The sequence below is a fragment of the Pyrus communis genome, chromosome 17 (assembly GCF_041283825.1).
Source record: "Pyrus communis isolate YQ-2024b chromosome 17, ASM4128382v1, whole genome shotgun sequence".
Classification (NCBI taxonomy): domain Eukaryota; kingdom Viridiplantae; phylum Streptophyta; class Magnoliopsida; order Rosales; family Rosaceae; genus Pyrus; species Pyrus communis.
Genome location: NC_142581.1, coordinates 7,137,056 through 7,162,490, shown reverse-complemented (window position 1 = coordinate 7,162,490; position 25,435 = coordinate 7,137,056). Strand labels below are relative to the sequence as shown.

At 38.6% G+C, this 25,435-nt stretch overlaps 3 protein-coding genes, 1 long non-coding RNA gene and 1 pseudogene across 5 annotated transcripts; 1 reads left to right on the top strand and 4 right to left on the bottom strand.

Moving 5' to 3' along the window:
* Positions 1 to 2,006: 2,006 nt before the first annotated feature.
* On the top strand, positions 2,007 to 4,984 carry LOC137708342 (uncharacterized). Its single transcript, XM_068447398.2, has 2 exons — positions 2,007 to 4,025; positions 4,440 to 4,984. The coding sequence occupies exon 1, from the start codon at positions 2,270 to 2,272 to the stop codon at positions 3,986 to 3,988; it is 1,719 nt and encodes a 572-aa protein (XP_068303499.2). The 5' UTR covers positions 2,007 to 2,269; the 3' UTR covers positions 3,989 to 4,025; positions 4,440 to 4,984.
* A 1,323-nt stretch (positions 4,985 to 6,307) lies between these two features.
* LOC137749400 (uncharacterized) lies at positions 6,308 to 10,431 on the bottom strand (annotated as a pseudogene). Its single transcript, XR_015958330.1, has one exon. The product of XR_015958330.1 is annotated as an uncharacterized LOC137749400 (transcript).
* A 3,316-nt stretch (positions 10,432 to 13,747) lies between these two features.
* LOC137709163 (uncharacterized) lies at positions 13,748 to 14,466 on the bottom strand. Its single transcript, XM_088689118.1, has 2 exons — positions 14,229 to 14,466; positions 13,748 to 14,061 (listed from the first exon to the last, which is right to left on the bottom strand). Exons 1-2 carry the CDS (start codon positions 14,464 to 14,466, stop codon positions 13,748 to 13,750), a joined length of 552 nt encoding a protein of 183 aa, XP_088545244.1.
* A 6,053-nt stretch (positions 14,467 to 20,519) lies between these two features.
* Positions 20,520 to 23,199, bottom strand: LOC137709485 (palmitoyl-monogalactosyldiacylglycerol delta-7 desaturase, chloroplastic-like). Its single transcript, XM_068448578.2, has 5 exons — positions 22,843 to 23,199; positions 22,446 to 22,586; positions 21,299 to 21,442; positions 21,087 to 21,193; positions 20,520 to 20,986 (listed from the first exon to the last, which is right to left on the bottom strand). Exons 1-5 carry the CDS (start codon positions 23,119 to 23,121, stop codon positions 20,716 to 20,718), a joined length of 942 nt encoding a protein of 313 aa, XP_068304679.2. The 5' UTR covers positions 23,122 to 23,199; the 3' UTR covers positions 20,520 to 20,715.
* A 1,166-nt stretch (positions 23,200 to 24,365) lies between these two features.
* LOC148689342 (uncharacterized) lies at positions 24,366 to 25,223 on the bottom strand. The gene is made up of 3 exons (XR_015958796.1): positions 25,128 to 25,223; positions 24,883 to 24,982; positions 24,366 to 24,695 (listed from the first exon to the last, which is right to left on the bottom strand). It is a non-coding gene; the product is annotated as an uncharacterized LOC148689342 (long non-coding RNA).
* Between the last annotated feature and the right edge of the window lie 212 nt (positions 25,224 to 25,435).

Genomic DNA, 25,435 nt, shown 5'->3' with positions numbered 1-25,435 from the left:
GTGAGCTTGATGAAAGAAACCTGAAGAGAAACAGAAAGCTCTATCTTCTGGTTTGAGAGAGAGAGACAAATCGGTGCAGTCCGTACAAACTGCATAGCGCCGGCTGCTCCAAATTCAACTACCCAAGAAGCCCCATATCAACAACCAGCTCCAGATGGCGATCCATGGCGATGGCTTCGGAGCCCGACTCCTCCTCTTCCGCTCCGTCAATTGATTCTGAACCCAATCCCGCTGCTGATACAAACCCTGCCGGGTACTCCCCCCTCTCTCTCTAGGAAATTAACAGAAAATGGAAATTTAAAGTTCCAAGCTTTGTTTGGATTGTTAATTTGCACTATGAAATTTATGAGATCGCAGACAACTTACTGGTAAGATGAGGGAGATAACCGAAGCTAGAAGGGAAGGAGCATATAAATCCAGAGCAACGCGTGTGCGAGAAAGAGTCGTTAGGGACCTAAGGTTTTCCTATTAGGACTATTGAAATTACATAAAAGTCTTCAATAACGAGTGTTAACGGGTTTTTCGGATTCATCCAAAATGATCTGATATTTAACAGGTGATTAACGGCTTGATCCATTAACCACCCAACCTGTTTATCACTCATCCGAATACTAATTTTAACGGGTTGGATCGGGTTAAAAATGTCAGGCCTAGGCAAGAGACTTGGTGGCATTAACTAGAAAGAAATATTATTTAATTGTGAAAATGCCACATACCATAATTGGATCCTTGATTTGTTGGAAATTTTGACTCGGACCGTGCCAATTGGGTTTGAATGGACTTCGCTAGTTGGCCTTTATATGATACCTATCGAAAATCCTTTTGATTATTCTGTTTTCCATCAAATCATATAATAAACATTTAAGTCGCATGTGATTGATGCTAAGCTAGGTCCGACTAGCTTTTAACATTTTTTAAAACATTGATAAGATGGCAGTTAGCTTCATAGCTGAAGTCATTAGAGTTCTCCTATGCTACACATCAGTGTAACAGAGCGACTCACTCTGTATCGTATCATTTAACTTCAACTTAATCATGTTAAGATTTCTTATTTATTACTATGGTTTAGTGATTTTTTTCTTGACTTATAAGTGAGAGGTCTTACGTTTAATTCCTGCTAAAAACGAATTTGAACCACATAATTATGACCTTCTCATTATAAGGTTTAGCGTACTCCCCCACTACATAATATTGTTTATTTTAAAATTTAAAAAAAAGATTGTAAGATTTCATAAATTTAAAAGTAAATAATAAAAATATAAAATCAAAAATGAAAAAAAAAAAACCACCGAAGTCTACCCACCCACGCGCGACAACCAACAAACCACCACCATGCCATCGGCACCAACCCAAACTCCCACTCGCTGGCGCCAAAGCCTATCTTGCTCCCTTGCTCTCTCTCATTTGATGGCACCGGGGTGGTTATGGGGCTTGGGTGGGAGAACTTTGGCTTATTTATTTTATCTTTTCAGTATGTATTTTTCAATTTACTAAAACTTAATGGGGGTTAAGTTGAAGCTCAATGAATGACATGTGCCGAAAAATGAGACACTATTTTAGGGACAACATACCTGCTACCCTCACTTCGTAGTTTTTTTGTTAGTCGAAATGGTGGTAGTTATAAATAGGCCAACGCCAAATTTCTTTTCAATATTATTGCAAAACATGTATATATTTTTGTTCTTTTTATTTTTTTCAAAAAATATTTTTATTCAAATATGATAAAAAGCACTATCGTTTGGAAAAGAAAATTCTTAGTTGAATAAATCAGGAGTTTAAACATCAAACATCCTAATTGCAATTGGCATACACAACCACAAATGGAGACAAAGTGGAGACGAAAACTCAAGGTCAACAATCATCGTAAATTACGCGAGAGAAAAACTCCAAGAAAAAAAAACAAAACTGGGAGTGCAGACTAAAGCCGGACACCACTGGCCCAGGCCCATTACCCTCAGAGTCCCACCCGCGTCCCGGTAGTTAACCTCCACTCCAGTCGTTGCCCAAAATCCAGCATAAAAAAAAACAAAAAAAACTGCCTCTCACTTCCCTTTCAGTTTCTCTCTCCTCACTCTCTCTCTCTCTTCATTGTCCGCCATTGTTGCTCTCTTCCCCACACTCCTCTCGATCGCTTCGCTTTACTTTTCTCCTTCCTCTCATTTTTCTTTACTTCCAAGCATCTCTCTCTCTTTCTCTCATGCAGTGTTCAGCGGTGCCCGAGACAGACCCGAACCCGACCCGGTTCTAATCCGCCCCCCCAACTTCCCAAATGCATCGCGCCGCCGCCGCCGCCGCCGCAAACCCACTCCAAACCCTCCTCGACCTCATCAACTCCACCCTCTCCCTCCTCCTCCGCTCCTCCCTCACCGTCCGCTCCTTCGTCGGCCGCTGGACCGCCATCCACTCCAAGCTCGCATCTCTCCACTCCTCCGTCGCTGACATCTCCGACTCCCCCCACTGGGCCCAGAACCCCCTCCTCCACACCCTCCTACCTCAACTCCTCTCCACTCTCCAGCGCCTCACTGCCCTCGCCGACCAATGTACCGACGCCGAGTTCGCCGGCGGGAAGCTCCTGATGCAGAGCGACCTCGATATGGCTTCGTCTTCCCTCTCCAATCAGCTTCGCGACCTCGACTTGCTTCTCAGATCTGGAGTCCTCCACCAGTCAAACGCCATCGTTTTGTCGCACCCGGCTCCCGGGTCGGATAAAGAGGATTTGGGCTTCTTTATCAGGGACCTCTTCACCCGGCTGCAAATCGGCGGCGTCGAGTTCAAGAAAAAGGCTCTTGAGTCGCTCCTTCAGCTCCTCAACGGCGACGACAAGTCGTCCGGCCTCATCGTCAGAGAAGGTAATGTCGCATATTTGATTCATTTGCTTGATTTCCACCACCAGCCTTCCGTCCGCGAGCAGGCTATCTTCGCCGTCTGTCTCCTGGCCACCGCGGACGACGAGTCGTCGCGCAAGGCAGTGTTCGAAGAAGGGGGTCTGGGTCCTCTGCTGAGAATACTCGAATCCGGGTCGACCCATTTGAAAGAGAAGGCTGCGATGGCGGTAGAGGCGCTCACCGCCGACCCAGAAAACGCCTGGGCCGTTTCCGCCTACGGTGGCGTCTCAGTCCTCATCGAAGCCTGCCGATCTGGGTCTCCGGTGACCCAAACCCATGCTGCCGGAGCCATTAGAAATGTGGTCAATGTGGAAGAAATCAAAACTGCTCTGGGAGAAGAAGGAGCCGTCCCTGTACTAATCCAGTTACTGCTCTCCGGCACCATCACCGCCCAAGAAAAATCAGCCAATTGCATAGCCATTTTAGCCTCCTCCGACGAGTATTTCCGAGCTTTGATCATTCAAGAACGTGGGTTGCAGAGATTAATGCATTTGATTCAAGATTTACCGAATTCGGACACATTGGAACACGTCCTCCGAGCCATCACTTGGCTTTCAGCTTCAGATTCCTGCTCTAAAATCCTCTCTTCTTCGACGATTTTCCTGATTCAGCTCGGCGAGTTCATAAAGCAGGGGAACACGACGCTACAGCAAATCTCAGCCTCCTTACTCGCTCACTTATTGGTTAATGTGAGCGATGGGAATAAGCGAGCGTTGGGCAGCTGTATGGGGTCGTTGGTAAAGCTCATGGAGTCGCCAAAACCGGTGGGTCTACAAGAATCGGCGGCCCAATCGCTGGTTTCGCTGCTGACGGTCCGGTCGAACCGTAAGGAGCTGGTGAGGGACGAGAAGAGCGTGATGAGGCTGGTCCAGATGCTGGACGCCAAGAGTCACGAGATGGTGGCCAGCAAGTTTCCGGTGTCGGTGGTCGCGGCGGTTCTCAGCGGAGGGAGCGGTGGTTGCCGGAAAAGGATGGTGGCCGCCGGAGCTCACCCGCATTTGCAGAGACTGGCGGAAATGGAGGTCGCCGGAGCTAAGAAAGCGCTGCAGAGACTCGCCGGCAGTAGGCTGAAGACCATCTTCTCGCGGAGTTGGAGGGAATAGTAATTAACCGGGAGAGAAAAAACCCGCCAAACTAAAGGTCAGTTTTGGACTTTTCGTTTTTCCTTAGGATGTTTGACTTGTGGCTTTACGACTTTGACCCTGACGTGTCATTCTGCTATCCAATCCGCGTGTGCCATGCTCACACGGCAACCTGGATTTCTCTCGGAAGATACCACCTTAATATTCTTTAGAGTATCAAATGACAATTCTACCCTTCACCCTAAAATTGTGAAAGATTGTAAAAAAGTGCGGTGGCCCACGGAGCCTAGGGGGCCCAGTAGTATTTTTACTGCTGAGGTGTTGAGTCACAAGAGTCGTATGTTTTCAATCCATCTGGAAGGTCCAATTTTCACATTTACAGCTAATAAATTTTTGAACTGCATGACTCGTGAGCTTAGTGAATATTGGCTGACAAATCAAATTTTGAATTTTGTCTGTTGGTAAAATACAGAGGAGGAAGGAGGAGGAAGCAGGAGGGAGGAGGATTTTCTAACCGTCCAGGGAATGTGAAAGCTACGTGGCTTGGACAAAGCAACAAATACACACACATCTTATACCCAACTTTTTTTTACTTAATTACTCGTATCATATTATATTTATTTATTTATCTATCTGTCACTAAATCAAGCACTAATTAAGTATGTTATGTATTAATTAATTAAAATATCCTAGTATATTGTATTGGTGAAGAAAGAAGAAAAAGCATGGATGCGGTTTTTAGGGAGTATCCTCGTTTTGCTGTTCCTTTTTTTGTAATTTAATGTTATTACTTGATTCACTCAGTGAAAGCTGTAAGAGGGGTTCATTTCATTATGATGTTTCCTTTTTTTTTTGTTGGGTTGTGTTTTTTAATTAACACCCACCGGTTTGAGAATGTAGATCCTTGGATTTGTTGTATCATTGGCATGGAATGTCACGGTGATAATGTACTAATTTAAGTTGCTCTCGTTCTAGAGAGAAACCTCTGCTATATTTGTAATGGACGTGAATTTAACATGGGTCTCGAGTGTTACTTAAGAAAGAGTGCAACTCTTTTTGTGTGTTCTCTTTGTGGTGAATGGTGATGTTATCCGGGGATTTTCTATGGTCTCTAGAGTATCGGATGTTTCGGATCTTTTCATCGTTACATCTTTTGCCAAACACAAAAAAAAAACAAAAAAAAATCAAAATTTAACGATTAAAATGTTCCGAGCATATGATACTAAGCAGTAGTATGAAAATTAGCCCTTCGATTCATTTCTGCGTGATGTTGATGATGATATTGATGATGGTGATGATGGATGTGGATGTGGAAGTGTAGAGCCAAAAGCAAAAAGACCGAAGCTTTTAGGAGAAGTTAGATTTTTCATTTTTCTTCTTGTATTGTACCTCTGTCGTTGTTTTTGAGCAGGTAATGGGATGGGGATGTGGAGGAATCAATGGCAATGGACAATGATGGTAAGACTGATGCATATGGCGGGATGTGTGGTCCATTTTCTCAAATTTCACATGCTGTTGCTTGCCCTTGCCTCCCCCACCAATCACACCATTCACCTCGGAATTGCATTTGCATCTGATGCTCCAGAAGAAAAGTTTGTGACTTTTTTAATTTTATTTTTTTCTCTTTGGGGGAAGTGGGGAGACCGGGAGAGGTCAGATTTTCCCGTGAATCCTGCTATCTCTCTGTTTAAAGCAACTGCACAAAACTTAGCTGTAAAGCCTTTACGCCTCTCTCTTTCTTCTGTCATTCTATTGTGTGGTCTTTTTGTCTAGATTTGTCTATTTTCGTGTATTTTCGTATGTTGATTTAAAGCAATATTAAAGAAATCCTCTTAACCAATTCAATTACGTATTTTAGTACTTTTCTAGGTCTCTTGGGAGATAAAATTTTGGGTCAGGCGACTTGATCACCATCTGGCCTATCCGACTGCTCGGTATCATGAAGCGTATCGATCTGTTGTCAACTATCGATATATTGTTCACATTATGGTACTACCCAGACTAAATTACATATTTGTGAATATGCTTGTCAATGGATAGGTCAGCGGAAAGTATCTGACAACGACGTAACATCATCTCAATAAATTGTTGAACCAGCCAGTTGCTTAGGCGGTCTAACCGGTCTAAACCATTTCAAACAGGCAAGGCTAATAGGCTTAAATGTCAAGATCAAGATTCATGGGTTGCTTTGTTTCTTTTATGGGCTATGAGCATTCAAGTCGCTAGGTCCCTAGTTGTCGGGCTTCTTGGAGGTGCTTCTGAAGCATATGCTATAAACTCTCAATTGCCATTCAACTCTGCCAAAGAGAATGATCAAGATTTTTAATTACAAGATAATTAAATTTGATTTAAATTAATCTCAAGGTCTAGCATTTACAGAATAATCTCAAGTCAAGACATGTGTTTAGCAATAATCATGTTTTGCTGTTCCAACCATAGTCTTTGTTGATGCAACAGACTTTCTTGATTCATCGATCCCTTACACATTGGTTCACTACTACTTCTAACGTTTGAGAACGTTGCAAATGGGTCATTTTCTATAGTACCCCACCCGTTTTCACTCCGCGCAAGGAAAGTTGGTGCAGCCAGAAACTCATTAGCATCGTCTGTGTGAAGTGCAGGTGCTACAATTGTGTCATTACGAGTTTCACCATGAAATGTAGGTGCCACAATTGTGTCACTACGATTTTCAGCATGAAATGTTGGTGTTACACTCTCTTTATAATGAGTCACCGTGCAAAAGGTTGGTGCATATGCGCCCTCATTTGTATCCCGTGCCCAAAATGTTGGTGTTGCCGCTGTTTTCTCTTTTGGACTCTTGAGTACAAACCGGCAGTGCTGTTTTGGTGTCATTAATACTCTGCTCGCTAAATGTAGGTGCCACTGCCAACTCTACCGGACTCCGAGCACAAAATGTTGGCGCTGTTGTGGACTCATTCATGCTCCACGCGCCAAATGTTGGTGCCATTTTGCTTTCGTTGGTGTGCTGTGACCACAATGTTGGTGAAATTGTGCTCCCTTCTGGACTTGGCGCGCCAAATGTTGGTGACATTGTGCTTTTACTGGTGTGCTGTGACCACAATGTTGGTGAAATTGTGCTCCCTTTTGGACTTGGCGCGCCAAATGGCGGTGCCATTGTGCTTTTATTTGTAGTATGCGCATGCAATGTCGATACCGTCGTTGTATTATTTGTATTTTGCGTGCGAAACGTTGGCGCTATTGTGCCACCATTGGAATTCTGCATGCAAAATGTTGGTGCCGGTGTTTGAGATGTAGTAGGGAAAGAAAACAAATCGTCTCCGAAATTTCCAAAGCCATTGCTGGTGGCGGTATTCGAACTTGAAGAGGTTGCGAAGCTCTCGATTGGTATTGTGTCTTGAAGAAACGGATTGTATTGGTGTTGGGGCACTGAAGATTGCTGAAACAAACTGTCAAAGTTTGATGAATCAAACAGATTATTAGCAGAAGCTGGTAGCGGCGATGATGCTTGCAATGGCGGTTGATTACTTGCAGACTCGAACAGAACAAGCTCCCATTCTTGTTCCGAACCCTCTTGATTTCCGACTTCGAATATTTCGTTTACTCTTTTTTCTTGTTTCTTTATTTGATCCGGTTGCGGTGGCCAGTCGTCAAAAGAAACAAGACCAAACTCAAAACTCACTGGCTGAGGTCGATCAACCTCAGCCGGCAAGGATTGGGTTGATCCATTCCTATTTGCCCGTCTGATGGATTCATTCTCCGGGGTCTTATTCGGTTGTTCCTCGGAGTTATAAAGTCTTGCTCCGCCGACCAAGACGGGCTTACATTCCCGTTTTGGTTGGCAACACTCATCAAATCCTCCAACGAAGTACAAGCCGAACCAAAAGCAGAACCTCTCTCCGACGCCTCGAATTGCTCAGAAGACGCGAATTCATCCGGTTCAAAGCTAAGCCCTTTATCCTCACCCTCCTCCGCTGCCATTTGATCCGAACCAATCTGCAAATGAGTCAGAGCCGACCGACCCGAAAACGAAGCCTGATCCTTCAGAAACTCCTGTAGCGTCTCCAGAAGCTCTTCCGAAATTTTCTGCACGCTCGGATACTCCGAGGTCCGCCCGACCCCCAAGCTCTTACAGAGTGCATAGAACGACGCGAGCTCCTCAAATTGCTTCGAGGCTTTCACGCAGGCGTGAAAGGCGTTCACGCACGACTGATATTGCAGATGGAAGAAGCTGTCCAAAAGCAGAGCTAAGCCGTCGGATATGTCCCGGTACAGATCATACGTCTCTTGAACGATCGCGTAGAGCGAGATCAACACCAACCGATTCGTTTTGGCAGCCCCCGTTGGCGTCGCGGCGATCGCTCTGTCGAGCAGTTTCTGCCAGTAGTGGATTCGATCAAGCAGCACCGCCGGCTTCATGTTGCGGACGACAGGTTCGTTCGACTGGCGGCTCCTCCGGTTGTTATTGAATTCCTGGTCGCGCTGGTAGGTGAACCGCCGCTGGAGCTTCCCGGTGAGGAAGCAGTCCAGCCGCTCGTCGAGGTAGAGAGCGAAGGTGCAGACGAAGGCGGTGTAGTCCCACGGGCAAGAGTTGGAGTCGTCGCGGAAGTTGGAGAGGTTGAGGATTTTGGCGCCGCGCTTCATGGCGTGGAGGACTTCGATTGGAAAATAGGGGTCGCCGTCCTGGAACTTGCGGAGGACGAGCATGAGGGATTTGAGCGCGACGATCCAGTTGCGGGTTTTGCCGATGCGCTTGGCGATGGCTTGGGCGCAGGAGGATGCGTACGACTTGTTGGACGTAATGAGCGTGAGAATTTCTTGGATGTATTTGTCTTCGATGGGGACGACGTCGTGGGACGTGGCTTTGAGGACTGTGACTTCGAGGTTGGCCGAGTTGTTGTTGTAGACCTTGCCTAGGCTTATGCTCGTTTGGTCCTTCACTGCCCCAATTGCCTTCTTTAGCTTGCTTGGCATCTTTTTGCTAACGATTTTGATGAATCAACTACAATGAGATTTTACAATGCGATATAGAGCGATATTCTATATTGCTCTAATCAGGGTTAAAATTAGGCGTAAGGAGGCAAATATGCCACCTTAGCCAAGTCTATGCACAATTGTTTACGATGATGAATTTAATGATAATAGAAATTTTCTTCTGACAACACAAAATTCTAAACTACTCTAGTTTATGAGCAGAAAAATTGAGTTCCGTGCAAGAAGGCAGGCACAATATCCTGACCAAGCCTAACTCATGTCCTACGATTGTGGGATTGAAATAACAACTTTGGGTAGTGAATTGAGGGGCTTTTTGCGATGCGTTGGTGTAGAATTGTTTCTTTTTTGTTGGATTTGGGATTGACATGTAATGTTGGACGATGCAAAGAAAAATGGTATGAAACGCATAACAACTAAGTTTTTCAATGCCATTTGTCATTGTTTTGACTAGTACAACTTTAGCAAGCTAGAGTTGTAGTTAGTGAGTACTAGAGTGTAATAAGTTATTTGCCAAAGAAATGATTAGGTAGTTACATTGGGTTGTTTTATTTTTGCATACTGCTTTCTTTGAACACTGGCAACAACCATGTAACTTGTATTACGGCGTTTTATAATATTAGAACGGAAATTGACGTTAAACTACGATGTGGTAGATGGTTCATAAAAAGTCTCACTTTGAAATATTCTCTTTTACCATTTCTTCTCTCTTTGTAGGTGCATTGGTTACCAAAGGCCCAAAAAGTTAGGCACAATTAAGTGGTGGGCCTATAATTTGGGCTGCCATCATATAAACAATCCAACCAAAATTTTCAATTTAAATTTACAAATTGAAAACCATAATTTGTATGGAAAGAACTTGCCTGTAGAAGTGGATCTTGACCAGTTGGCCTATTTCATGCATACGTCAAATTGGTGAGACATTTGCAACAGGCCTGGCATACAAACCGGTTTGAATAAATTCGGATCCTCTTTGTGAGGATTTCAGAGATTAGTGAATCATGTTCGGTCATCGTACATCGTGTGGTCAGGAATCATTTTAAATTTTTTTATTTAAAATTGAACATAAACAGTATTTGACCAAAATTGACTGTACAATGTACGATGAATGAACACGATTCATGAATTCTCGAGATCTTCACAAAGAGAATCATGAGAGGATCTTGTTGGGGTTTGAATGAGCTTCTACCCCCAAACCAATGAGTGAAACTAAACCATGGATCAGTTTGGTTGGGGTTTAACTAAAACCACAAAGTGAAACTGAACCAAAGCAACCCGTGCATGCACTATTGGGCGATTTGGTACAACTAGTTTTCTTTTACATTTTTAGAGTTAATTGGGTCGAAGTTTGTTAACATCCTTTTTACTTACCATTATTATTTATACATACATTCAAATTAAATAAGGTTCATGATGTAATGTTTGTTAATACAATCCAAGAATTGCAAAGAAATACAAGTAGCTAATGACTTGCATGCAAAAAGAAAAAAATAAATAAATGGAGGGTTTGGTTCGCGGTTTAAAAGTAATAAAAGCCAGTCAAGATATATAGCTGAGAAAATCATAGTAGTTGGTTATTGAGATGGACAATGGAAGATATGAAAAGGTGAAGCAATCTAATTAATGCATGGATGCTGCTATATGCAGAGCAGTAGAGTCCCTGCACCCTCAGAGCAACTCCAGTCCGTGGAGATAGGCTGGTCCAAAGCCTAAAAAATAGGCTGGCACTATCAAAATCCACTCTAGCTAGGTTGGCACGCAACCCAAGCCAGCTTGTAGGCTGGCCTGAGCAATGTCCCAGCCTATGTGACTTCACGTTGGCGTCAGCAAGGCTCACTCCTTTATTTTTGCGTCAGGCACGTGGGAAACAAACGCGAGAGGGCGTGCGTTCCCGACAGGAAAAAAGTGGCAGGCTTGCCATTGTAGGGGCAATAATCGGGAGCTGGGAGAAGCCACGTGATGCGTCTTCAGCCGTTGGATTTCCAATGGTAAAAAAAATTTGAAATTCAAAACCAACGGCTAGTGACGCGACACGTTCTTGGCCGTTTGATTCCTAAATCAATGGTCAACAATTTTCGGCCAAAAAACTTAAAAAAAAAAAAAAAAAAGAAGAAAAGCAAACAGTCAAAATTATGACCGTTGGCCACATGTCCAAATCTGGGTTGTTAGATTTCAATCTTTTTTAAATTCAACGGTCCAGATTAATTAACTTAATAAAAATTATTAAAAATTGTTTGAAAATAAAAAAAAAATTTATTATTGTTTTTCTATAAATACATAACCATCATCTTCCATCTTACACCACATTTCAATATTTTCAACACTTTCAACCAAAGCTTTCATATACTTTCCTGTGCAAAAAATGACTAAGTGGAAGGTCATCGAAGATGTTACATTGTGTGAATACTGGGGTCAAATTACTCATAACCCGATTACGAGTAATGAGATGCAGTTGCGAGAATTGTAAAGTTGAATTACTGCAGCGTTTTGTGATAAGCTTGGAAAAGACGTAAGAAGTAGTCAAGGTCTTCAAGGTCATTGGAAAAAAACTCAACAACTCGCTTACTAGTTGGAAAAACACCATCTCTCATGCTTCCTCTAATCTGAGTAGTGCGAGAAGTTTAGCTGATCAAGTGACAATATTTTTATTTATTTATTTGTATTCCACCCGCATCAATATTTTTAATTATTTATTTGTATTACACCCGCATTTTATAATATTGTCTTATCCTACATTTTATAAACACTTCAAGCACAAGCATGGTACAATGTGAAAAACCACAACAAATCATTCAGCAGATGGGAATGTTGGAATGTTGTCAAAGATTGTCCTAGATACAAACTTGTGCCAACTGGTCCAGAAGTTGTCATGCACAGTATCCCTTTACACAGTTCGCCAGAAGCAGACCCGACTGAATAGGAAGGCGACACATTTGAAGAGCAGGAAAGGACGCCTGAAGCATTGCCGAAGTCGACTTGTCAGTCCCTAAGGCCTCAAGGTAAAAAGGTGGTAAAGAAGTAAGGAAGTTTGTCACGCCCCAAACCCGAGATCGGTAATAAAAACTCGAACCTGAATCTGAAATTTGAGTTAAAAGCTCAATAAATAAAAAGAAATTGACATGGGTTGGAAAATGAATTCCTCTTACTAAAATAACTCCAAAATCCTTACAAGGGGTACAAAAATAATAAATTAAAACTCTTACATCCCTCGTCTAACACAACCTCAGTTCGTCTATCACCTGTCCTGCCAAATAACTCATCTGTAAAATAATAGGTGAGGGGTGACCAACAACCACCATCGCTCAGTGAGTAGAATATATAATATGCTAGTCAAGCGATACCTTTTTACACACTCTAGAAAATACAATAATAATATCAAAGTTTTAACCACGTAATTTCATATCACATCATCCCTTTACGTGTTCATTACATCCTTCATAAATTGTAACTCACCACATGACCCCTACTGGCCTTTCTGCCCTAATGTCTCCGTGTGCAGTTTACATTTATCCCTCAAATTAATGCAACACTAAAATTCTCATGCTCCATGAACATATCCAAATAATCCACATATCACCATATTAATAATTCCTAAAGCATTTCAACAAATCCAACATGCTTGACTTAAAATAGAGATTTATATATAGATAAATCCCACAATAGTTCGTGGTTTTCATTTATCAAAAAATAAGAATACTTTGAAACACATTACATAAACCACTCACCTCAATTATCAGAACCATGGCAAGACAACCCAACTAACAAGATCAACCCATCAAACTCCAACTCTAAACTTTCTTTCTTTCTACGTGAACACCAACACTTTGCATGCTCTGCATGCTGCCTTATTTCCAATAAAAATGGAGCAAAGCTCCTATTTATAGGTTAGGGAAGCCGGCAACAACTTAGTTGCAATTGGATGGTTTTGGCAGTCTCAAAGACAAGGATAAATTGGTGTCCTAAAATCTTTCCACGCAGCCACTTTTTTATGAAGACTAAGCAACCTATATTGCTTATTCATCAAACCTATAATCACACGTGTAAGAAATATAAGTGACTAAGCACTTAAACATATCCACCCTTGCCACCTCCAGGTTCCATGTTGCACCATTAATTACCAATAAAATTGGCATCTAAAACTCTAAATAGATATTTATTTTTAAAATACGGGGTCTCACAAAGTTCTTCCAAGAATGACTACACAAAGTATATGGACGACTTGCTCGCCAATGTGAACTGAGCATGGCGCGAGAAGCAGCTAGAGATGAGGCAAAAACTGTGACTATGCAAGCAATCTTAGCAGCTACTGAGAAATGTGATGCGGCTAATGAGAGACAAAGAGAAATACTTAATCGAGAAATGGAGATGCTTAGAGAAGAAATGATGGCTCAAGCTGATCGTGACACTATGAACAAGCCTCTAGAAGGAATGTCTCCAAATTCTAAATTTTTTTGGACATCGGAAAAAGATGACGTGGTACAATGGAGGCATGCAAGAAACGAGGGAACAAGTGGAGGGGGTTCTAGCTACACAAATCTTAGCAACGAAGATCATAGCACCACATATCCTAGCTCCTCAGACTTTTTACAAGTGGAGTGGGTAAATTCCGTATGCTAGGTAATACGCTTCTTCGTATTTATTTCCATTAACCCAATATATGTTTTTCTGTGCTTTTCCTTTCAGCACCTCGTCAAACATTAGAGATTAGGCAAGGACATTGAGGTCATTTTGAGCCCTTGGAGCACCGAAAAAAACATGCCAAATCCATGTATCAAATGATGCCACTGCTTCTAAAATGATACTTTTAGCTCATTTTATGTCGACATAAGCTCCTTGCCGCTCACTTGGACAGTTTTTCCAGGTCCAGTGCATACAGTCGATGCTTCTAATCATGCCAGGAAAGCCTCGCATCTCACCTTTCTTCAAAAGCTTTCGCATGTCCATTTTCGTGGGTTTCCGAAGGTATTCATTGCTGTACAGGGCTTCGATTGTGGAGCAATACCTCATCAGGGACTCCAGAACAGTTGATTTTCCCATCTTCGCTATCTCATTCACTTGATCTGCATATGCTCCATATGCAAGCATCCATAAGGCAGGATTAATTTTTTGCTTAGGAAGAAGGCCTAGAACATGAAAAGCATCATTTTTTTTTTGCACAAAGTATGGATCATGGTTGCAAATAGTAATCATGATTTTGTTTAACAAACTTCGTTGTATTCTAAAACGACGTCTAAAATATGATTATGGAATAAACTATTGGGGATAAAATAATATTCCAAGAGATATTTACCTCGTCCTTCCCTCTTTCTATCCAAGTTTGCCGCATGTTTGGGTTTGGATATCTGACCTATAGCTTTCATGAAATGACGGGAATGTAAGGCTCTCTGCCTTTTATGTTCATCATCCTCATCCTCTTCCATTACGAAAACCTCATCTCCACCTTCCTCGAGATTGAACAATTCTTCCTGTTCGGCCAACAATTTTTTCTGTTGCTCATCGATTTCATACAATCTCCTTAAATAAGACATTGTAAGAATTCAAGATTTAAAAATGATGAAGAATGATTCTGAGTTAGTTTGATTTTGGTGTATGAATTAGGATGGATGAAGGGTTTATATGGACAAAAAAAAAAGGGATGAGGTTTTGGATAATGCCACATGACACTACGTGATTGGTTGAAAATTTTATCGAAATTTTGTCTAAATTATTGTAAACAGATAGTGACACATGGCACGTTGCGATTGGTTGAAAATCTTATCGGAAATCTATCCACAAAATAGTACTTTCGAATAATACACGTGTTGTGACAAGATTGGTTGAAAATCTTATCAAAATCTTGGCAAAATTATTATGAACAAATAGTGATAGGTGGCGTGTCGGGATTGGTTGAAAATCTTATCGGAAATTTATCCACAAAATAGTACTTTTGGATAATGACATGTAGCGTGACAAGATTGTTTAAAAATCCTATCCGAAATTAAAACTATTTTTTAATTATTTTTTTAAAATAATAATATTTTAATACGAATTGATTAGACTTTGTGCCAACGCATTTTTTAGGAGTAAAGATGCATTTGACCAATTACTATTTATTGAGATCAATCACTATTCATTTGAGTGGATTAAATAGTTAGATGCCAACATATTTTTAGGGGTAGACTTGCTCTCAACTTATGATAAACTGCAATTCTGCCAAAAGTAAAAAGATCTGGTATTTATAAAAACAAAAATAAACAAATTAATTGTTATATTTTTTTTTATTAAAAACCAAAGATCGAAAAGTGAATTGTTGAGAATGAATTACGTGCATTTATGGGAAAAATAGTTTTTGCATTGGCTTATAAATTAGTGGGGTTGCGTTTGTATCGTCTATTGATTTTAAAGTAAATTTTTTTTTTCTTTTCATAATTTGACTGAAATAATTAACATTCTGATAAATTTAATTAAGTAAATAATAGTCAGATAAGGTTTGGACCGTTTGGTGACCAAAAACATAACGGTTTGGTGGAGATAGTTAATCGATGGAAAATATCCTGTTTCATTCCACGCTTTCCCATGCAGTCCATTTCCATCTAAAGATTTATGGCGAATAGAATCCAGCTAACGGTGGTTCTTATACCTACTAATTATATTTTTCACAATAATTTAGCAATACCAGTTCTCCACATAGTTCCGACGTCTAAGGTTAAGGATGGTCCTCCTAGGTCGTTCACAACTGTTTTTTTTTTTTTTTTTTTTTTTTTCCGGAGGGTCCCAAGATCATTTGGGTTCCTATATAGATTTGTTTCTATCAGTATGGTTCACCATCAACATTATCAATGTTATTGGAGACCTACAAAAAACGTATATTCTGTTACAAATTGACGTATGTATTTACGTGTTTCTTAATATCAACGCTAATGGAATTTGACTTGGGCTACAGACTGGTTTGGTAATAGGATTAGATTGGAATCGATAACTTTCTAAGTTCAAAGTATACATGTTGAGGTGAAAAATAAAAAAATTATGATCAACTAGAAGGTAGAATACAAATTAATACTCATGAAAAAAAAACATATCTTTTACAGGCCTCTCCAAAATGGTAGGATTGCAAGGGGTGCGTATTTTCGTGTCTTACCTCTTCTAATCCTCTCCAAATGAAACATCGTTCACTTGTACTTCCAATATGCCATAAAATTAGAGAGTTATTCCTTCCAATCCAATCCTACCAAACAAGTCCTACCTTTCTGTTTCCTTTCCAAATCTAATATTCATCCAATACCAATTAATCACAACATATATCTTGCGAGATCGGGAAATGTTTTCCCATTCCAACTCATGATTATAAGCAAACAAACCGGGCCATAAACAATTCCCGTTTATGGTGCGCGTCAGGTGAGGAGCCAAAAGCTAGAAAAAAATACTTCTTTACTACGTACAGATCGACCCCGATCCTCAACTAAGAAAGGCCTCCAATTTCTTATCATAAGAAGTAACAACTCATGGTTAAAATTAAAAGGGTTTTAACGAAAAGTTCACGGTACTGTTCATTTTAACGAAAAATCATATTTTTACACTAAAAAGTCAATCATAGTACTATTCATTTTACCCTTTATTTTTTCCTTCTCGTTAAAACTCAAAATTTTGAAACCCTTTTCATTAGTTTTCCTTAAAATTAATGGATCAAATATATATATATGCACGCACCTGGAAAGGGAAAGGGAAAGCAAAAGCGGTTGAATAAATTCTTGAAACTTCGAAACCAAGGGACATGAACAAATTCACGTAATACGACATGCAACTAATCAGTCGGCAGAGATCAATTCAAAATAGCTGGCTATTAATAAGATGATAAAGAAATTAAATACAAGATTCTTTCTGTGCCCTGATTTCTTATCCAATGTTTTGGCGGAAGACGCCAATGTTTCTATTCGAATTTAATCTGTAAAATCCTATCTTTGAATAAATAAAATAAAAAAATAAAAAAAATGAAACGCAATATTGAACTATGAGTAACTTCAACCTAGCTAGTACATAACGCAACATCTTCAATAAGCGACCAATTCGTACCTGCACCAGTGGTCATTTTGTTGAAAAAAAATGGATTCAAACTTTGAGACAAAAAAATGAATGTGATTGAAAGTAGTTGAGAAAATATGAAATTGTTGTGTAAGGTAGATGATAATGAGAAGGTATTTATAGAAAAGTAAAAACAATTTTTTTTACAATTTTTTCCAGATTTTTCAGATTTTTTTTTTAATTTTTTACAATTTTTTTTTAATTTTTATTCAATTAATTAATCTCTGCCGTTGGATATAAAAAAATTTGAATTTCAACACTCCAGATTGTGCCACGTGTCACAACGGTAACTTTTCTTAATTTTAAAACTATTTTTCTTTTATTTTTTTATTTATAAAGAATATTAATATCCACCGTTGATCTCAGATCGAACGGTCCAAATTAAGTAATCGTTGAGATCTAATGGACAGTGGGAAGCCACGTGGCTTCCCAACGGTAATTGACAAACTTTTGTTTTTTCTGATTTTTGTGTCGGCGACGCGCCCCCACACGCGAGTGGGGTGCACGCGCCTGACACAAAAAAAATTTAATATTCCCTGACGCCAGGCTTACGTCAGCCTGACGTCACATAGACCTCAGGCTCTCGGGCTGGCAATTCGCCACGAGCCCGAAGCTCGGGCCTCCACCTTCGGTCGGGCTAGCCCACGCTGGAGCCCTCCCACCGACCCTCGGGCCCTTGTTTTCTCCACTGTCCCCCGAGCACCAGCCAACGCTGGGCTTGCTCTAAGACAAAGTCAAGTGGCTCTATAAATGCATGCACATCAGATAGGTACTCTGCAGCTAACAGATCCAATTGCTAGTACGTGCATGCCCCCACAGTTCACTGGGATACGAATGGTTATTATATTTATTATATTATTTTTATTTAATGACATTTTACTCAATGAGTCAATCACTAATTAGAAATCAAACTCAACATAAACATAAACATATTTGTGTACATAATTTGTGGAAGTCGAACTTAAGACATTTCACTTGCATTGGATATACATATATATTGACGAATCAACAATTAATTTATAAATCAATTCATGATTCATTGTTAGCTTTAATCGTTCAACTCAAGTTTTTAAAGTTTGCTAACAAAAATAAATGAGTTGATTAATCAACAGTTAATTCATAAATCAAGAACTGACACGACGTATCTCTTCCTTAGAGTATCTCCCATGGAGGAGATACAAATCTGAGTTGTAAATACAACATTTATATCTCATTTTGCATCTTCCGAAGATGTGAATGTAAATTTTGAACCTCATTTGTTTTCCTCTCTGTAACTCACCGGCCCACTTTCTAAAGATAAAAAGTTGACTTTTTAGCTAAAATAATAGTCCCTAAGATCGACATAACTCCTTAGTTTGGTCTCTAACAATGAAAATCAATAGTAGTGGTCGTTGAGTTTGACCATCGCATATCAATTTGGTCATTGTGCTTAAATTTTATTAATTATTCCGACGTTTTGGGTGATGTGGCATTTTGTGGGTCCTACAAATTCAATCATGTAGTGAGATGTGGATTACTGTAAAAAAAAAAAAAAAACTGGTTTTTATATTTAAAATTAAACTGATAAAGTTAAAACAAATTAAAATTTTAAATAAAAGAAAATGTCGTCGTCTTCATCTGGGTGTAATGAAGACTAAGATTTTAGAGAGAAGGTTTCTCTCAAGTTTTATCAAATTCCAGCAAAGATGAATATATTATACATTTAGAAAATGTTGGGGAAACTATATTTTTATTTATATTTTTCGGTGGAGATGAATATTTTACATCCTTCTATTGAAGAGAGCTTTCCAGCCAATAAAGAATATAGAATTTCCATTTCAAGGCGTTTTGTTGTGTTTCCCAGCTACGATTTCCATTAGAGATGCTCTAATTAAGTTGTGTTTCGAACAAGTCTTGTTGTGCTTTAGTTTTCTTTTTGTTTTTTCATTGTTTCTAATATTCTTCTTTTATGAGGTAGAAGCTAGCAGCTGTTTTTCTTGTTTGGGTTTGTGATATCTATTTTTTTTTCCCGAAGATAGAAATATATTAAAGATGAATAGAAATGTTTACATCCTGAGCTAGAATGTTGAACAAAAATTCCGAGCCAATACAATCCCAAACAAAAGCTCGACTCTCCTTAAAAACAAACTTAGCCACCGAGTGAGCAGCACGGTTGTTCTCCCTAGACACAAACGCGAACGTCACTGACGTCAGTCTTCGCTCTAGAAGCGCGATGTCGCCAAGAAGACATTCAAGACTAAAGTCATGAGTCAGTTCCTTCCTGAGCATCTGGATAATCACCTTGGCATCGGGTTCGATAATCACGTTCACAAACCCATTGTCAATGCAAGCCAGCAAGGCATCACGAATCGCACAAGCTTCAGCAGCTGCTGCAGAGTAACAAAATCCGTTGCCCGATCCAGCCGCAGCTTGAAGCAGTCCGGCAAAGTCACGGCCAACCCAGCTCACGCCTGCACGCAGAGTGTTCTTACACCAAGCCGCATCAGTATTTTGGGCTCTCACCCGGTGGTTGTTTTTTTGTTTCAAGTTTATAACTTGTTGCACGTGTGGCGGTCGTTTTCCTACCATGAAGTTTGTCCACTACATTAATGGACTGTCCCTAATTGGAAGAGTTGATTTGGAAAAGTTGTTGATGAGGTGTGAAGTGTCCTTTTCTTTTGTTTTACCTCCGTGAAAGTTTTAGGCAGCGCTACTTAAAACTTTCTTAAATCAGTCGTGTAAAGTGACAGTGTTCTTAGCTTTTTGAAGAAGGATTATTTCTTAGTTTGTGTCCTTGGCCATTTACGAGTTTGTTTTGTATAGAGTTTTTCTTGACTTTTTTGGGAGTTCTTCGTTATTTTTAATATCTAACACCGGCCTTAGGCTAATAAACATTTTTAGGCATGATGAAACCCTAATAGATAATCGAGTTTTTAATTTTTTTTAATTTTTTTTTTATAAATCTATTTATTGATTCTAGTCCGCCCATTTCATTTAAGAAGCGAAGTTTGTATCATTTTCTTCTCTGCAATTATTGATAAGAAATAAAAAAGAGAATTGTTATTAGTACTCCAAAAATCTCATTTGGCACTCTAAATTTTCTATAATTAGAAAGAAAAATACACTTGTGAGGAGTGTAGAATGAGATTTTTGGAGTGCTATTAACAATTCCCATAAAAAATCAAGTTTAATTCAAATTAATCACCTTGGCTGACTGTTTTTACAGATGTTGGATTTCTTAATCATTGTTGATTAGTTGTATTGATGTGCTTGCCTAACATCTAGGTTCTTAATTTAGTTATTTGATACAAAATTAGAGTAAATACTATATTCATTTGAGGATTACTTCTTGTGGTTAAGAGTTGTAATTTTCTAGGTAAATACTATAGTCCTATAGTTTACATGATTATCAAATGTTTTCACAAAGCTTATAAGGTTTTCATATTTGTAATAATTATCATAGAAAAGTTACATGTAGGACATACGGGAAAGCCTAAATACCATAGTATATGCATACATTTATATACTCATAAGCTAGGCGTAATGAAAACAACTCCAGATCAATATAATTTAGATACACAATATTAATTAGTCGAGGAAAGTACAGTGAAAGTAAAGCTTTATTAACAAGCATATATATATATATATATAGGCTGCATATATATCTTTTCTTTTGAGGATCATATAGGGCTGCATATTAAATAGCTGGATAGAGATTCAAGCTTCCATGATTTTTTTGATCAAATCTTTCCGTTGTTGATTTCTGTTTCAAGCTTTTCGTCGAGCTCGCTGATTTGGTTGTTCAGGTTGTTGCTTATAAATAAAGCTTTTCGTTTCTTCTGAGTCTCAGTGGGAAGCTTTACTTCTGTTGCCAAACCGATAATTTCAAGAAATCTTATTACATACCATGTAACATCAATTTCCCACCATTCCAAGCCATGCCGAGCCGAGTGTTGAAATGCATGGTGATTATTGTGCCAACCTTCTCCATGAGCCATCAATCCAATAAACCTACGCGTACGTACACAAATCAAAATTCAGTACATTTTTACTATTACCAATACGTCTTGGAGAAGATTTTCCATCACAGATATATGGCTATACACTATACCAGTTGTTTCTAGACAGATCACCAGTATTCCATACTTGTTGTCCCCATGTGTGGCAAATCGAATTTATTCCAAAAGTAGCGTGGAGAAAAATTACTGATCTCACACCCTACCATAAAAAAGAAAAACACAGCTCAAGAAATTATATGTATGGCCATCAATTGAATTTGTTCTTTAGGCTAAAAAATAAAGAACAATGTCAATATTTAATTACCAGCCCCCACACCAAAAATGGTAGTCCTCCAACAGCATAGAGTATCGCTCCAAAACTAATTGCATGAAGGGGGTACGTATAATGAAGAAATCTATAGAAAGGATCCCTTTTCAAGTCTCCAACGTTCTTAAGTCGTGCATCATACTGCGAAATTTCAAAATTTCAAAAAAATTATCATTGGTATGTCAATTTGCTTAGCTCTGTGCATAAAGGGATCTTTTCCTTTCAAACTGCTAATATACAATTACGTGTTTATCTCTCATTATTTGACATGTTAAGAGCAAGGTTGGAGCTAGGAATTATTTATTGGTGGGCTAGCCAAAAAATATCACCATAAAATGATGCGATCAATTTTTTTTTTTGTCTAGATACAGTTACATTATAGTCAACCTAAAAATAAAAAATTTTAATTAGTAATAAACCAAACATTCTATGGATTTTCCACTAATTAATTTCCAACCAACTTAAATATATATATATATATATAAAAAAAAGAAGTAAAAGTAAAAAAATTGGATCGTTGACTTCTGATATATATATGATCCAATTGGAGTTTTGATCCTCAAACTAAAAATTCACTTGTATTAAACCTTGAGCTTTTCACAACGGAAAGCAATGATTATTTTGTGTTACTCTGTTACAACTTTAGCCCCTTTTTCGCCTTTAGTTGAAACCTTTTATTTGGACGAAAGTTGTAATGAAGTTCAAATTAACAGTTGCTCTAGTGTGATGAGTTCAAGGACTACTATTCACATATTTGGTTTAGATACCAAAACTCCACTTGAATCAAAATCTAAGCACTAGTACACTAATTTTTTTTTTCAAGGTAAAATGTATAAAAACGCAATAAAAAGAAAATAGATATATCAAGTTAGTTAAAATATTAATTATTTATTACTTAAGATGCACTACATACATATGATAATAATGGAACTGGGTAGGCTATATATGGTGACAATAGGCTGCAGTAGCCTAATTATATGCTAATAACCTAATACAGTAGGAATTCGCAACAAAACCTACCTAGGCTACAACCCACCTTAGTCGTGGGTGTACCTCAAGAGATGAGAGCGATATACACAAAGTCATATATATACTACTGATTGCATGTAAGAATTACTTATGAGGGAGCTAAAGAGTTTCATACACTTCCAAACCGAGACCGAAAATCGAAGATCCAACCAATGTGACTATACCAAAATCCTCTAACGGGACTATGAGGATCTTTCAATGTATCAGTAAATTGGTGGTGAGATCGGTGTATGCTCACCCATTCAAGTGGACTTCTCTGCAAACAGAAAAAAATAATGAGCCTAACAAAATCCTTCCCTATAAAATTACAAAAGAAAATACTGGGAAGATCATGTTCTTAAATCATATTTTGTAGACTACATCATGTAGTGGTTAACGGTTGAATTCATTTAATGATTTAAAGAAAGAATTCAATCATCAATCTGACACAAAATGTAATGTACAAAATATGATTCACGTAGATCTCTCTAGCATCACCAAAACATTACAAAAGATAAACAGAAGTAATAAACCTGAAATGATAGAACCCCACAATAGGCAAAAAAGTATTCAAGCCATTTGGGAAGCTTGAAACTCCGGTGAGAAAGTTGCCTATGGTAAGAGAGATTTACACTCACACCTACAACAAAATATAGTGCAACTCCCACCCAAAATGCAGGCCAGCTGAAATGAAATGGAGCTAAAAGAGTAAGGCAGTGCAAACTAAAAACGACAACCACTGAGCCTATATCCACAAAGTTCCATTCCCTCCCCAAAAATTCCACCCTCCACCGCGTTATCCACTCTCCCATTTGGCTTGCCACAAAACCCGAATTCTCTTCTGCTTGCTTTTGCTTCTTCTGTATCAGTAGCTATTTTTGAAAGTGCATGGAGCAGAATGAATGTGCTGCCTATTTTATAGACTCAAGGGTACCCATACTGCTAAAAGTGGCTCATCAATGATTCAAATCTATCTGTTCATTAAGTCAACAGGAAAAGTCTTTAATTTTTTTTCTTTACAAACAGCATTACTATTCTAAATAGGGGTGAAGCTAGAAAGTTAGTTCACATAGGCACAACAAAGCAGTGACAGATGCACATCTTTGTGTAATCCTTAAACAACGCATACAACGCCAATTTTTTTAAAATTTATTTAGTGAGGCATTTCATCGAGCACTTGGCGAACTCCTACACATTGTATGTTTATCAAACCCACCCTTTGTGTCATTTTAAATTGTATCTTTAGGCCAATATCGTTATAATGAACAAATAGATAAAACATATATATATATATATATATAGGGCTACGAGCTCAAATTTATAAGACGTATGGGAGGAGAGAGGGTCGTTAATTGGCCTTTTAAAATGACTAACTTTAAATTCTTTTTCAAAACAGCGTCGTTGTCCTAAAACATATGGACTTTTCCATTTATTCTTCTCGTTCTTCTTCATGAGCTACAAGAAGCAACTAAATTTTTTGTGTGTATATCCGTCCCCTGGTGGTTTTGAATGAGGAATGACCGATAGAGTTGGTGGTGGTGAGTTAATTATTATTTGTCATAGTCACTACAAGAAAACATGGCTTAGGTAGCGACAGACATTCGTCACATAAACATGAAAATTCATCACATTTGATTATACGTGACGAAAATTCAGCGTCACTATGTTCGTCACCTATACAGTGTCACTTATAGTTCATGTGACAAATTTTACATTCGCCACATAGTTTTAGTATTTGTGACGCCAAATTCGTCACTTAATAACTTTAAATGTGACGAAATAAGCATCACAAAACCTAAAAGTCAGTGACCTATAAGTTCATCACATAACAAATGTATAAGTGAGGAATTTATCGTCACCCAATTTGATCCTAGAATGCTATGGCTGAGAATAAGTGAGACTGAAAGCGTCACATATTCATTTGACATGTGGCGCAATTTGTGTCACATGTGTCAAAATCATAAACCTATTAGTAACAATTCGTGATGAACCAACTACCACATATTCCCTGCTTCATCATCTAGAATTAGAATTCATAACAAATATGAGGCAATACTTTAGTTAATCACATTTCATTGATCAATAAGTTAGATTACATCCAATACATACACCAAGTGTATATCTCAAAAGCTAACATAAGCATCCTAACACCTCTAAACATATTGAGATGCTAACAAGATTCTAAGGCATTGAGTCGGTAACAAAACAGGTATACCGTCTGCATATTTGAAACCAACAACAAAATACATTATATAAGTCACCAACCATGTCATGGTCTTTAGTTCAGCACAAGTATTATTGTCATTTGAAAGATCACCATCACTACCTCAAGTGCTTCTTGAATACTTTCTCCTTTAACTCCACCCTTCTTTTTGTTCATCTTATCCTTACATAATAAAAGAGAAGAAAATAAACATTGGTGTCTAGAGAATAACAGGATCATTGAGAATTTGAATAACAAAAGAGAAGAAAATAAGAATTAAAGGAATACTTAACAGTAAGAAGAATGAAACATAACAAACGAGCCTATCTAAATTACACAATGAGTTTTATATGTACTTTAATTTCATTACCTTGCAAGCCTTCCTTGCATGTTGGATGAAATGGTTTTGCCCCTCCCTTGTGGTAATACTTTTGTTTCTTACGATTATATGAATTTTGCTTGAAAACATCCTACATTAAAAGGCCATTAATTAAGAAGAAAAACATATCTAGTTTCATACCATAGATTACTTATTCACTGTAATTTTAAAACATTCAGCTTTTATAAAGATCAAATTGATATCGCTACTAATGAAGGCTAAATTGATGTCACTACCTTTGGAGATGTTGTTGGTCTGCCCTTGGCTTACAACCCTTCAGTTGTGCTATCATATCCTCATTTTCCTTTTGCGTATCTAATTTCACTAATTAGATTTGGAAAACTTAAGTGAAAACTTAATTTCACTAATTAGATTTGGTAACTTAAGTGATAGCCACAACTTCCAGAACTCACATTTTGAAGGATATTGAATTTGGAAAACTAATATGTTATTCACCTTTTTTTTTCCTTCTATACTAAGTTAGATTTTTGTCTTATTGTTTTTTAGGAATGGTGTTGGAGTCGGGTTTTTATTAAATTTTGGC